The sequence below is a fragment of the Nicotiana tabacum genome, chromosome 6 (genome assembly GCF_000715075.1).
Source record: "Nicotiana tabacum cultivar K326 chromosome 6, ASM71507v2, whole genome shotgun sequence".
Taxonomy (NCBI): domain Eukaryota; kingdom Viridiplantae; phylum Streptophyta; class Magnoliopsida; order Solanales; family Solanaceae; genus Nicotiana; species Nicotiana tabacum.
In genome coordinates, this window is record NC_134085.1 from 212,400,198 (window position 1) to 212,414,427 (window position 14,230).

The 14,230-nt window shown below is 36.7% G+C and overlaps 1 protein-coding gene across 4 annotated transcripts; it reads right to left on the reverse strand.

Moving 5' to 3' along the window:
* Window positions 1-1,081: 1,081 nt before the first annotated feature.
* On the reverse strand, window positions 1,082-13,171 carry LOC107793216 (PH, RCC1 and FYVE domains-containing protein 1-like). Of its 4 annotated transcripts, XM_075256647.1 has the most exons (11): window positions 12,930-13,171; window positions 12,104-12,259; window positions 10,370-10,456; window positions 8,984-9,073; window positions 8,810-8,890; window positions 7,099-7,293; window positions 4,908-7,028; window positions 3,764-3,910; window positions 2,963-3,183; window positions 2,709-2,881; window positions 2,289-2,565 (listed from the first exon to the last, which is right to left on the reverse strand). In XM_075256647.1, the coding sequence occupies exons 2-9, from the start codon at window positions 12,149-12,151 to the stop codon at window positions 3,130-3,132; spliced, it is 2,823 nt and encodes a 940-aa protein (XP_075112748.1). In that variant the 5' UTR covers window positions 12,152-12,259; window positions 12,930-13,171; the 3' UTR covers window positions 2,289-2,565; window positions 2,709-2,881; window positions 2,963-3,129. The 4 variants fall into 4 exon arrangements, with proteins under 4 accessions (XP_075112749.1, XP_075112747.1, XP_016471004.2 ...); XM_016615518.2 differs by lacking the exon at window positions 2,963-3,183 and having other exon boundaries at window positions 2,155-2,565; XM_075256646.1 differs by lacking the exons at window positions 2,289-2,565; window positions 2,709-2,881; window positions 2,963-3,183 and adding an exon at window positions 1,083-1,297.
* Between the last annotated feature and the right edge of the window lie 1,059 nt (window positions 13,172-14,230).

Here is a 14,230-nt window from a genome sequence, read left to right on the forward strand (position 1 = left end):
TTTGGTGAAAAGTTGCCAGACTTCTGCTTTATACATCCAATGTTTTTTTTTGGTGCCATATGAACAATCTGTCTCTAGTGTTTAGTTGATGGAGATATCTCAAGTGAAGAGAAATTTGTATTTGGATGGTCTAGTGACCATAATTAGTCATCTTTAATTGAAAGAGTACCATGCAAAGTACATATCTTCCACAAAATAAATAATTAAATAAACAGTCAGTGAACTGGAAAGGGGAGTGGAAGAATAGGAAAAAAAAAAAGGAAGGTACAAGATTTTTTCCCTTGTTTGATTTAATTTAAAAAGGAACAGAAAAACAAGTTGGCGAACGGGGCAAATCGAAGTTTTCTTCTATTTTCTCTTCTATCTTCCCTCTTGTTTTTTCCCCTTCCAGTTTTCTCTTCCCTTTCTTTCGTTAGTTTTCAAATTTCAAGAACGGGGGGTTTTCTTAACTTTTCCCTTTTTGGGAGAAGTCTATGGAGATGAAGGGAAATAAAAGCTCGATCGAACTTTAAAGGGGAAGTCTAGCAGTTGAAAAAAATTGATGAAAATTGAATCTTTGTTTTTCTGGACAAGCTAAGAGCTTTAATACTGAATTGCAATGACCTTTACGGTGACATATTTTTTTTTTTCTTTCATTTTTTTTTTATATTGTGTAAGTTATTAGAGATATTATAACGATCTAAAAATAAAGATAATCTTACCATTTTTGCATCTTTATAGACCTCTCTAAAGAAATACATAAATACACTAGACAAAGATTACCTCAGTGCCCTTTCCTAGAACTAGAATATACATCCATAACAATAGATAGTGGTAAATTCATACATTGTCACTTATACATCTAGAGAAAGCATTTATCCATATTGAGGCAGCAGTTAAATTACTTGTGTTGCAGTAGAGATAGATTACACCAATCTTCTGACCGTTAGCCAAAACTATAAGTTGTGCTAGTTGAACTGTGATGTTCCTCAGCAAGAAAAGAACTTCCCAATGTAAAGAACTTGGAAATGGACATAAAGCAGAAAACAAGATGCACTCATTGTCATTACGCTGATGCTTGTTATCATGTGATTCCACATGAAATTCTGACAGTCCCATAGGATAAAAAATATTCCAAAGATAAAAGTGGACATATTAGCACAATGACAACATTAATTGAAGAAGACTTCACCTTACATTATGCTCCAATAAAAAAGCTAGGCTTCGTGTGTCCATGTCGGGTAATACATCGTGAGCCCGCACAAATACAAGTTGCAGCATTCTTCATGAGCCCGCACAAATACAGCGTCGTCCATGGCTATGCCAGTTAGGGAACAAGTTTGAAAGGTGAAGGTAATGATTTAAAAGAAGCAAATGAGTGTATGCCTATGGAAAGCGAGTATAACTACTGATGAGGTTAAAAAGATTTGACAGAGAATGCAGTCAATAAAACAATGAATATCTGGAAGAGTATGGTAAACTTTGCATCTAACAAAATAGAAAAAGACGAATGTGAATCCAATTCACTTCTTCTGCATATAACAAAATTAAGAATGCAGTATACATGTAGTCCTAGTAGATTCATGTACACCTAAGTACTTGAAAGAATGAATGCAGGTTGCTCTCAGAATCCAAAACTGTTGGCCCAGATGTTTTGTATCCTTGGATTGTCAAGTGAGTGGATTATAAGGTCGTTTTTCCTTTTGGCATAACGATATAAGTGATATTTGCATCCCTAATTGGTATATCGAGTAGCCATCTAATTGTATCAGTGAGAACGCCAACGGATTAACTTGGCTAAAAACTTTTCATACATAAAAAACAGTTCGAACTTCTCTTATATCATTCTTCAATTTCTGTAAACCATTCGAAGCCACCACATACCAGTACCACCTTCACTTTTTTTCACAACAATGCACTTTCTGATTAGCGACATGTGAAAAGTAATGCCACCATTTTAACTTGGGAATTAGACTTAGAGATGCTCGGAAACAACCTCTCTGCCTTTATAGGTAGGGGTAAGGCTGCATATACACTACCCTACCTAGATCGCTGTTGTTGTTGTAGTTAGACTCAAAGATGCTGATGGTTAAATAAAGTACACGGGTAAACAATTCTAGAACTGTGAATTCTACTGGAATAAGTTGCTTTCATACATTTGATCAAATACTCGTAGTGTTGATTTTTTTTATATATAATAAAATGCTCTTACCTTTTTACAAAATTGGGAGAAGGAGAGCGGCATGAAGACGCGAGAAGTGGAAAAAAAGGGTTACTTCAACAGCTGAATGAGTTCAAACGATGAAGTTCATATCACAAACTGTTGATCATTATCGCGATTTTCATTTTCCTTTCACCTATTCATACAAACAGCAGCCTTCCGTTCATCCTAATGTGTACTAAGGATATGAGTTCCACTCTATATGCAAAATTGAATGTACACTTTCTGATAGAGGGATAGCTTCTTTAGGATCACATTTAGTTGTACGGGTAATAAGACTCCTTCCCCTGAATCAGTGGCGTGCATCTCATGTTTTCAGATTTTCACGGCTGATACGCTTTCCGAGACAGTGATGACATTTACAGCTGCACATACACAGAGATGCATATAACATCCATACCCCAAGAAAACTCCATCCAGATTATAACCAACCACTTTTTTTTAAAGCATAATTGACCACTCACTGATACAAAAGTTAAATCAGTAGAGAATCAATCTCGAAACCTACCATAAATCTTCAGTTGTCTGCAGATAACTGCAAAAAGAATAGGAGTGTGATGAAATCCTAGCTAGTTGGTTTACTCCTTCCATAAACAAGGTTCAAGGCACTGTAGGTGTCATCAGTGAGATCAGATGTTCTGCAGAAGCATCGTTAGGTGCTTTTGCAGTGGTGCCCTTTACCTAGCAGAGGATCCAGGAAAAAAAAAGACAACGATAAGAATGCTTCAATGAATAGTAATGACCAAAAATAACGATAGAGACCTATAAGGGGGATGAAAGCTGTCCCAAGTGTTAACCAAGTCCTCTGTGGAATGAATAAAAGCTGGAGCTATCCACAATTTGCTCATGAATTTTGGAGAGAATAATTCCAGATGCAGGGCTTAAGAGGGTGTTTTCCGAAATCAACAAGCACTCAGGCATGTAATGCATCAGTAAAGGATCATGCATGTATGCCTTAGTTTCCACTTACATATCTCCATCATCTGCAATTGTAACCACAACCTATATTGTCGAAGTTTCTTGAGATAAAAATCATTATGGTGCTAAGCTGCAACAACTAGATTTCCACTCTAAGAACATACCATTAGAAAATAGGAAAAATATAGCTTCGCCAGAGTAACTGAACTGGAATATAATATTGTAGCTTTGTTTATCAGTTCTAATAGCTGCGATTATTGTTTCGTTTGGGCACTTATTCGCTTTTGCATTTCATTACTATCAATTCCACATACCTCTTACGTAGATCTTTTTGTTTCTCCTTTCTTCTTTCTCTCTGCTAAAGTTAAATGCTAAAACTATTTATCAGGTACTTAATTGGAGTTGTTTTCTCACAAGGCTTTTGTGTTCAGACTTTGGACAAATAAAAGATGCTGCTGGATGTATTGATAAACAACTAAAAACTGAATGCTGATTTCTTTGTAAACAGAGAATTTCAACAGGAAATTTCGGGTTTTCAGATCTGATTGATAATTAGTACACTTTAATGGATAATATAAACATTTTCAATTGACTGCAGAACATGACTAAGGATGTAATGAAATATATAGGACAACAAATATGTACCTGCATCATTAGAGTTTTGATGACTTCCTTTGCAGCATTGTTTTTCTCCATTTCAGTTCTAGCTTGTTCAGTTTTCTCTTGAAGTTGCCTTGATTTTTTCTCAAGCTCAGCCTCTAAGAAAAGAGATCTCTGGGTGAGAATCTCTACCTGCATGGGTTACGTCTCAGGTTCAATAGAGCACGTACAGATCAACTTATACTACATATTTCTTTGTTTGAAAGGAGAAGTAACACTGAATACAATGTAATTAATTTAAGCTGGCTTCTGTTTCTAATCAGTTGGTCATTGGAAAAGTTGATGCAGGATAAATGTTCTAAAAATATCTAGTCTTATGCAGTGGCAGAGCCACCTTATTTCAAGGGGTGTCAACTGACACCCCTTCATCCCGAAACTTACACTATGTAGCTCAGTAATTTTTTTATATGCATATATTATTATATGTTGACTCCCCTTGACTTCTTCGTGTGTCTACTTCTTACATTTTGACACCCCTTAGTAAAAATTCTGGCTCCGCCGCTGGTCTTATAGTTATACTAACAATACAATATGTCTGATGAAGGAGAATGACAAAGTAACATCTTCATGAAATGAAACCAAGTAGAATTCTGAAATTGAATTGTCCAGCAGCATAGTATTCAGAAGCCGCTACCATATCCACAAAGAGATATTATCTATAGGGAAACTATATCCACGACAAGTTAGTTTTCTAGGGAAAGTTGATATATAAGTTGAAACAGTACCTCAGAAAAGGAAATCTATAGTAAATTACAATCAAAACTTTTGAATGAACACACAATTAGACAACAAGTAACAGCAACCTTGTGAAACCGAACCAGGATATCCTAGTTGGAAATAACTTACTGTCAACCACATGTAGCCTGACCCCTTTATATACTTCTTTTGTCCTTTTTTCCTTCATTGACTAGTGAGTGATGCTTCCACTAATTTCCATAACAAGTGTCAAAGCCATACCATATGCTCTCTAATGATAGTAATTCTCACATATAGAAGAAACGAAAATAAGTGATAAGTAATTCTGATATTCTAATATTAGACGTCTGGTTTTCTACTTCAATGATTCTTTTAGGCATGACAGAATGCAGCAATAAAGAGGCTTGATAAAAAGAATCTTGACCATTTTTACCTGCTCCTTCAATATTGAAATTTCTTTTTTCAGACTTTCACTTGTTTGTTCTGAATCATCAAGGTCCACTTCGTGATATGCTTGTGCGGCAATAGCGGATCTCAGTGACACAGAATAAGATGAACTTGATTCCAAAGAAGCAGGAGAGCCAGCTTGAGAATGACTTGTTGATCCAACAAAAGAAACAGACAATTTTTCGGGGCAATCAGAAAAAGACATCAATGGGCTTGATGTTTGAGATACTTCACACTGAGTATTTCTATTGGAGATTGGAGAGAACTGGCCGGAGTTCAAATCTTGCTTCTGGTTCTTTTTAGGATGTTGATTGTCAGACTGCTTGAATGAATTGAATGAGGACAGCCTAGACAGAAGGCCTTTTTGTTTGGAAGGCAAGGCCTCTTTCACCTTCTCTCCAGTATTCTTCTGTAAGCTTCCAATAGTGGCCTTCGGTGGTAGACAAGTTAATCCAGTATCCAACCCCTTGTTCAATTTAGTAAAACAATCTTCACACACTCGATAAGGCTTGTTCATTTTTGGAGCCAAAGAAGCTTTTACGGATCTTTTACTGGTGCACACTTTGCAAAAGACAAGCCCACAGTTGTAGCAGTTATGACGTTTTCGTCTGAGATTAAATGGACTCTGGCATCCAGCACAAATGGAATTATCAGCAACAGACACTTCTCTGTGTAGACAAATGGCAGCAGTAAAATTATTTCCGCAGACCACATGCTTTACTTGTTTTGCTTTCAGCGCTTCAACCAGTGTAGGAGTGTTCCTATCATGATTGTCCCCATGTCCTAGCTGACCATTTCCTCCCTTTCCCCACGTGTAAAGCTGAGAGTTTGAACTCAAGGCCACAACATGGAAAGAGCCACAAGCTATTTCTTCGATGAAACAATTTGTAATTTTTCCTTGAACACGAGAAGGGAACTTCCCAGTACTTCCAGGAATTCCTAGTTGCCCATAATCAGCTTTCCCCATTGTATATACTTGTCCTGATGTTGTCAGAGCAACTGTAATACTATGGCCACAGGCTACTCTACAGAAGTTAATGTCATCCAACTGTAAAATGTTGCATGGAGCGAGCCTAGAAGCATTATCTCCATGTCCAAGTTGTCCATCATCGCCATTTCCCCAGGTGAAAAGCTTCCGAGGTGGGGAGTTAGAAGAGCTAGAATCATCAAAAGAGAACTCTACCACAGCTGCAGTGTGCCAATGCCCACAGGACACTGTTACTGTTCTTCGTCCTTGTAGAGTTTCAACTTCCCTAGGAATGCTAGTGCTACTACGATCCCCATGACCTAGAGCACCAAAAGTTCCATCACCAAAAGTAAAAAGTTGGCCAACTGATGTTATAGCAGCCGAATGCCAAGGACCACAAGAGACATATGAGACATGCTTACCAACCAAAGGACCCTTTACTTTTTTGGGGGTCCAGTGACTGATTCCAGTATCATGCCCAAGGAGGCCAAAGTTAAAGGTACCCTCACCCCATGTATAGAGATCTCCACTGATTGTTGTGGCACAAGTATGATAATCTCCGCATGCCGCTGATGTAACATTCAACCCACAGAGAGTGTCTATAAGTTTTGGGCTAGAAACATCAGATTCTACTCCATGCCCTAGTCTGCCACCTGACCCCTCTCCCCAACTAAGGATTTCTCCTTGCTTTGTGATTAGTACAGCATGTGTGCTTCCACAAGCAATATATTGAGCATCAAGTAATACAGCTGATTCCAAGGTCTTAGGCAAACGTGCATCCTTTCTTGCAGTTTCAACGTTTCCACATCCGCATATCCCACCACTAAGCAGGCCATCACCAATTCCTTCTCCCCATATTAAAATGTCACAAAGGGTATCAATAGTTGCGGAAGAAGATCCCTGGCTAGATGAACTAATGGCACTAGAGAAACTAAATCGGATAGTATCCGCAGAGCTCTGCCCATTTTCATCATCTAAGTTCCCGTATGATCTTGAGTTGAGGGAACAAGCGGCAAAACCTCTTTGGGAAGAACATTGTGCGGCTGCATTATACAGTAAAAAGTCAGAGAATGCTCTTTCTAATCTCTTTTTTGGGGGACTCTGAGATGGAACTGAAACCAATTGATTTTTCTTTGGGTCCTGTCATGATAACAGGAAAAGAGTCAAGACCACAAATCAATCAACTTAACAAGAAAAGCACAGTAAGTACCTCATAGGGTGTACTGCTGCTTCCACTACTACTTGACAAAGCGGAGTGAGAACTTCGTTGTGTCACAGCAGTTGAACCTTCAGAAGATGTGGCATCATGTCCTATATTGCTTGTCCACTTTTGACAGTTAACCCGAGATATCAAAGCCCTGAGAGCAACAAACCAGACTTCTGCCTCTTCCTTATCTTTGCAGATCTGCCGAAGAATTCAGTTTTTGTTGCTATCATCTAAAATTATAAAATTCTTCTGGATATCTTCATTTTTGTACTAATAATAATGGAGTAGATTAAAATCATGGTATTCCGGGTCCGCCTATTTTCTTAACTCTGAGAGTACTAGTCCATATACTTGGGAAATACATAACACATGCTTTAGTGATGATCTTTGTGGAAACCTATGTTGCTCGGACCGTTCAAAATCTCTGTTACACCCGTGTTGATTCGACATAGGTATATGTGTGGGTGTGAGATCCACACCAAATCTAGTCAATCAAGTCCTCGGAGATACCCAAAGCAGCTCCCCGTGTTGCTGCGCTCCCTGCGGGTAATAGCAAGAGAGTTCCGGGTGTAGCAGGAAAAGAGGTTGTACGTGAAAGACTCTTCAATCGAAAAAAAGACGGTCATGTGCCGTTCCTTGAAGTATTGATTAATCGAAATATATATTTATATATGTCGTATATACATGTATTGACCTTATCCTAGCATCCGCATCCATAGTCGGATTTATACCCCCGAATATTAAAAATAAATTGATGAAGAATCCGACCTCTAGATCCCCACCCGTATTGGGTACCCGCACCCTAGTCCGAGCAACATAGGTGGAAACCATATCTAACCATTAATGAGCATTAACTTTTTTCCGGGACAGAGGTTCATATTGTCCTGGTTCATTAACCCATTTTGTCTATGGAATGTAAAGAGTGTCAATTCTCACTCCATATGAAGGATACAAGCATCTGCATCTCTATAATATCAGCGAAGTACGATATGCAAGTACAACGATATGCACTTTCTTAAATATTGTATATCAACCAATAAAATGAGCAGTTACTAAAATTTACAACATATTATTCCAAGCAAGCATAGGACTCAAAGTTCATATATCATGAAAATACAGATGAACTGCAGACTGAGCCACAGGTGTTCATTGTCTATGTCTGAGACAAAGTTATAGCAAATATAGCCACTTCATTGAAGAATGAAGACTGGCTAGTTGTGGACCAACATAAGAAATGTCTCCTATCTGCAATTATGCATAATAATACAATTTCCAATTTTCTTCCATTTCCTCATACTACTTGCATAGGTTATTTCACAGATTTACTAAAACAAAAAAGGCAACTGAGGTATGAAGTAAAAATGCATAGAGACAATTTTTTTTTACCTCAAAAGAGAACATTTTAAAAAAAAAATACTTCTTTACATGTGAAAAGCATCCAAAACTGTCTGTTAAGCAATCAATTAACTATGGCTCAATCGTCATGCCCATTTCATCCCAGTACTAACTAATCTTTCTTAAGCCAAAAACTTAGGGGTTCTCTAGATCTCAACTTACTAGTACATGGGTAATTACTAATTAGTTTATATCTCAACTGGTTGGTGACAATTTGCTCCTCAAAAAGCAATTTGTGAGTGAAGGAATTCAATTTTATGCAAGTGCTTAAACTTGGAAGGGAGTGTGACATGCTCTTTGGACTGTAAGTATTACTTACCAAATCCAAGGAACTTTTGCCATATAGAAGTGAAAATGACTGATATTCCTTCTCAGGTCTAGGAAACCGCAGAAAAATCGCCTACAATTCATTTGAGATAGAAAATGCAATCAATTGCACAATACTGGTTAGCATGGAATTTGGTGTGCATGATCTTGATAGCATAAGTCTTACAGTTCGTTGACCGGGAATAATCCTTGAAACCTGACTCAATTGAAGCTGTTTCTCCTCCTTGTCAACATACCATATCAGTCTTGTTTCATCCTGAAATTTAGCCATGAGAAGCAGTTGATGGATGATACTTCAGAGGATACCCCTTCTTTGAAGCAGAAAAATAGGACCCTTGTGTGTTAGCGTGTGTATGAGTGTGTAGAAGCATAGAGCTGATCTTGGATGCTATACACATCCTTCTTATCAAGTTCCAACTCATTAACTTCGACTCACTCATCTCTAGGCACAAGAAAGAATATCACAGTAGAGGTCAAGTAATTACACCGAGCAACCATGTAACTTGAACAATAGAAACATCAAAATGAAAGTGTAGAGCTTTACCTAACCTACGCTTTAAGGCTGAAGATCCAACCACATCTATTTAAACATCAGTTTAAGATAAGCTGATGATATTATCTAGTTGTACAGTTGCTAGGCTTCTCCACAAGTCAGAAACCACTTTATGTCAACCATATTTACCTCCACCCCCACCCCCCAGCATGAACATAGCATTTCCTTTTTTGTTGGTATGTCATTTTCACATTCACATAAGGAAATCCCAGTTTGTAATACTTTCATGGCCAGACAAAGAGATGAAAAAGGAATCCTAAGGAAGTTTTTTAATTACCCTCTTACTGCTCTACCTTTTTCTTACCATAACTCTCCTACCCCTTTTCAAATTCTCACCCTTCTCTTTCAACCCCTCTTCAACTCTCCCCACCACACTTCTCTTCTGCATGTATCTTAATCCTTCTCTCAGCTCCTTACAGGTTCTCCTTTCTCCCTACTCCTAGCTTACCTGCCCTTCCAATCCCGGTGCTATTTTGTTCCACTTGTTCCTTCTAAGCACGTTTCAAAATATTTTTTAGCTTCTCAAACTTGCTTCGTGTTTTTTCTTCCCTTTCCAAGTAATATAAATGTATATAAAAGATGTTTCTAATTTTGTTCCTTACTAAGATAAAAAACACAATTCTTCAGATAGCCAACTGATCCCTCAAGTCTTAGTTTTTGATCATTAAGTTATCAGCTATTCTCACCCGATATTTTCTTTTTGTGAATTCTTGAATGCAATAGACCTTTCCAGCAAGTTAAATTCAGGTAATTCAGAAATTGATGTTTTGTCGAAGCAATCTGAACATTATGACAGCGCAGTTTTGAGTGCTGCCGAAACTTTGACGAATAAGCTATTTCTAAACTATATTTGCCTGATACATGGCATTTAGAGTTGTTAAATGAAGATTCGAAAGATAAATGGATGTTCACAGAGAGTATGCTCATGAGGAGAAGCAAACTAGAGAAAAAGAACAAAAAATTTGTGAAATAATGCACAAAATAATGCAAAACCCATACAGTAGAAAGACGAAAAGGGCAGAACTTTGGCTTTCCTCTGCGTCCATACTTCAGTAGATATGTTCCTCTCTTTAAGGCTGTAATGGCCTGCAAGTTGCAGAAACAAGGATTTGTAGGTTGAAGATAACAAACAAGCTCATTATAGAAATTTTACCTTATCAGCAACAGATACACCCCCTCATTCCTCAAATCAATAATATTGATTTGTATGGCTTTTAAGAGAATTATAAAATTTACAACTCTTTAACAAGGGAAACTTAAAGGTCCAAATCTTAGTTTATAGAGTTCTGAAAAAGAACAGGGAAAGAAGTATATTCAAGAGAGAGAAAATGGGTGGAGTACAAATTTATAAGCTCCTTTTATCTGATATTCCACACGGAGAAAATATGCCACTCAAATTGGTATTTTCATCAGGGGCACCAGATTGTGGCAATTCAGTAAGAGAATAATAAGAGTATGCAGAACTACTTTCTACATTTTTTTTGGATGAGGTAAAAGAATGTCTGAGCTCGGGCTTGAACTGGGACCTCTGGTGCGTGAGACTAGCGTGATAACCAACTACACCAGAAGCTACTTTCTACATTTAACCTTTTGAAGTTTAAATTTCAAAGAACTTTTGTGATCCACATATTTAGGCTACTCTTTCTACATCTGTAATAGTTTCTTTCCCAGATAACAAAAGCCTAACAATTGCATTTGCTCAAGTTAACTGTGGCCAAATTTTGGATGATAACATAAGCACATATGCTGAATAATATCTAGGTATTAAAATTTTGGAATTTTTCCATTAAAAGATGGCAATAGAAAGAACTAAAAATGTTCATGCTATGACTGCTAAGACTGTAAGGACACTTATAATGGACAAACGATCTCAACTACGCTGTAGACCTTTTTTTCCTTTAATATGAATTAATAGACTTCAATATGGGTATGTTTTGCATTCCCTATCACATGTCCTTGCCGTGCACAACTGTACTACCATGTCAATCGTCCATTGATCTTCCCATGTCAACTCATGATAGACTTTTGTATATGGAACTGAAGTTCAACCAACAGGTTCTAATTTGTGACTGCAATGCTAGTATTCTCTCCTTCTTAAAGGAGAATAACATTTTTAGATTTTTACAAAATATAAATCACTTTACATGTTCTCCCGAAAGGGTTTTTAAAAAAAAATCAAACACCAATTAACAACAGGCAGTACATTAAATAGGCATTTGTGGTGCAGCACCCAGAAAAAGAAGTAACTAAGCATCCTTTATGTTATTTTAAGTTTGATTTCCAGTTTAAGAATTTATAGTTAACAGTCATAATGGATGTATTGGTTTAATGCAGGTATTTAAAGCCATTGGTTAATATATCAATTTGCAAGGGAAAAAAAGACCACTGACAACTAACACATGTAAGATACTCAACCTTCTCACTTTGTGCATCCTTCTTCTTGATAAACAAACATTATGTAAAGGTCTGAAAAACAAAAACATAGGTGTTGACGTAATTATTGTCATGGTTCTATTCATTGGCTGATTATGTGAACCAGTAGGATTCGCTCACTTCGATTACCTGAATTTGTATTTCTTTTTTCCTTTATTGACTAAATGATACAAACATTTCTAGTTTGATTTCGGAATAAGAAGCTAGCTTTCTTACATTGGTGGTGAGAGTTTGCCCTTCGTCAATATCCGCTCTGTTCATAAGCAGAAAAGAATAGATAAGTTTAGCAATATACATCACCTGTTCCACATTCCTCTCTCCAAGACTGTTCCTCCGTAAGTTGTTCATTAAGCTGTTATATGAACTTTTGCTCTTTGATCATGATAATACCAAACATCTGGTAGACGACAAAAGAGTCCCCATGGTTCCTCCATAGGAAGACTTCACAAAATTTTCCTTCAAGAGAGGATATCAATATCATACAGAGTATTTCGAAAGAGCCAATAAACACGAGTAAAAGCGTAAAATAAGGAAAATGATTAATTGAAGAACCTCGACACGAACTATTAAGTAATGGCACTTTTCCTACAAAATAGAGACAGAAATATTTGCAGTTGATGACACGCAGGCTTCTCTTATCGTTGTACTGAATTACCAAAAAATGACTTAAGATTACTTTCCACTAGCTGTATCATCTTTTCAAACAAATCAAGTATAATTAAACGAAACAGCAAAGCATGTAAAAATTACACTTAAAATCTAAGCAAAACTTCTTTGGATATCCAGAACTACTGGTCTGACAACATCCACATTCTATCCAATACTCAAATAACCACAACTCCCTAACAATAGTCACGAATACATATCAATATCACGTAAGAATATGAAAACAAAATAAAAAACATGTTCCTATATTTTCCTATCTTCTAGTTCAAAATTTAACAGACAGACAGAATCAGAACCAACAAGGAGCTAGGGTTTAGGTAAATGCAAACCAATTTATACACGTGTGACCTATGCATGCGACAGAGAACACCGCTAAGCAGTACATGCAATTCAAGGAAAATGAAAACGAAACTCATATTTTGTGCTTAAAGAAGATCAATACAGGTAAAAGTGCACTCACTGTTGCCAAATTCTGGAAGAAGTCGATGTCAATTTAGGCTCCACATTCAATGAACAGATGAAATACTGACGGATTTTTGAAGCTTAAATTCTCGATTTGATTACAAAAGCGAAGCGTTCGTTGATTTTTTTCTATAGGGAATTTGATAAAGTCATCGGATCGAAACGTCTGGAAGGGAAATGAGAATCCCGCAGAGGTTTGTGCGGAAATTAGCGTGTGATTTTCTGTTTTGCCTCTGAGCAGTACGTATGTATTATATGTGTGCGTAATATATACGTATAGGCTATAGCTCTTCTTATTCTTTTTTTTTTCTTGGATTAATTTATAGTTATTCAATTGTGAATTCGACTTTGTTGATGCCACGTAGTCAACGAAATATGAATCTGTTGCAACTTTTCCGCGGCAAGGAAGTGGGGTACTACTGTTGGTTGCGGGGGCCTTTTCTGTTTCTCCCAGACTTGTCTCCAATCAACTAACTTCCCGCCAGTTTTTTCCCAGCTGGGTTTTGTTATAATACCCCCCCTCCCCTTCTTCTTCTTCTTTTTTTTTTTTTTTTTTGTATTATAGGAGTGGTAGCTGTAAGCTACTGAGTTCAGCTGCAGGCCTACGAAGTTCAATTTATTTTCCTGCCAATTTGTAATTTGTAAATTTATTCTCCATTACATATATGATAAAATAAAATATACTAGAGCTTTTAGTAGAATCGTTTTCTTTTCCAGCTTGTTTGGATGGTTGTTACATATTGTTTTATAATGTATCGTATTTTATTGTATTGTAATTTATCGTTTGATAAATACAATATTTGAGTAAATTATATCGTTTGCCGTTGTTTCATGATATCACGCACCAGCAATATAAAGAATAAACTTGTAATATTTTAAAGAAAAAATATGATACGGGGTAAAATTATTATATAAAAAGAAAAGGCTAATGATAAAATAAATTTATTTAATAATAATGAAGGTGGGATAAGAGAAAAATGCAAGGCAACGATGCGACTACATCAAATTAATCGTTACATAAAGTGACACATTTCGTCATTATGTAACGACGAATTTAACAATATGATACAATAAATTTAAGTAACAATCAAAACAAACATCATATTTAAAGTAACAATACGATATATTACAAAAGGTAACAGCCAGACAAGCTGTTAATCAAATTATCATAATATGTCATTCGTAGTTCGATTATCATAGTTTAGCATTTATTGATCATTTATGTAGCTGGATAATTATTTGTGTAAGCGATAGATCGTTCTCCTCTCTTTAGAATATGAAGGCCAGGGTTTCGGCTCC

What these genes read in the sequence shown, in the direction of transcription:
- LOC107793216 (XM_075256646.1), bottom strand. Translation starts at nt 12,151, where the DNA reads ATGAACAACTTACGGAGGAACAGTCTTGGAGAGAGGAATGTGGAACAG. An exon ending in TTATTCCCGGTCAACGAACT is followed by an intron (nt 8,891 to 8,983) that starts GTAAGACTTATG and finishes AATGAATTGTAG; the next exon opens with GCGATTTTTCTGCGGTTTCC. An exon ending in TCAAAACTCTAATGATGCAG is followed by an intron (nt 1,298 to 3,763) that starts GTACATATTTGT and finishes TAACTGGCATAG; the next exon opens with CCATGGACGACGCTGTATTT.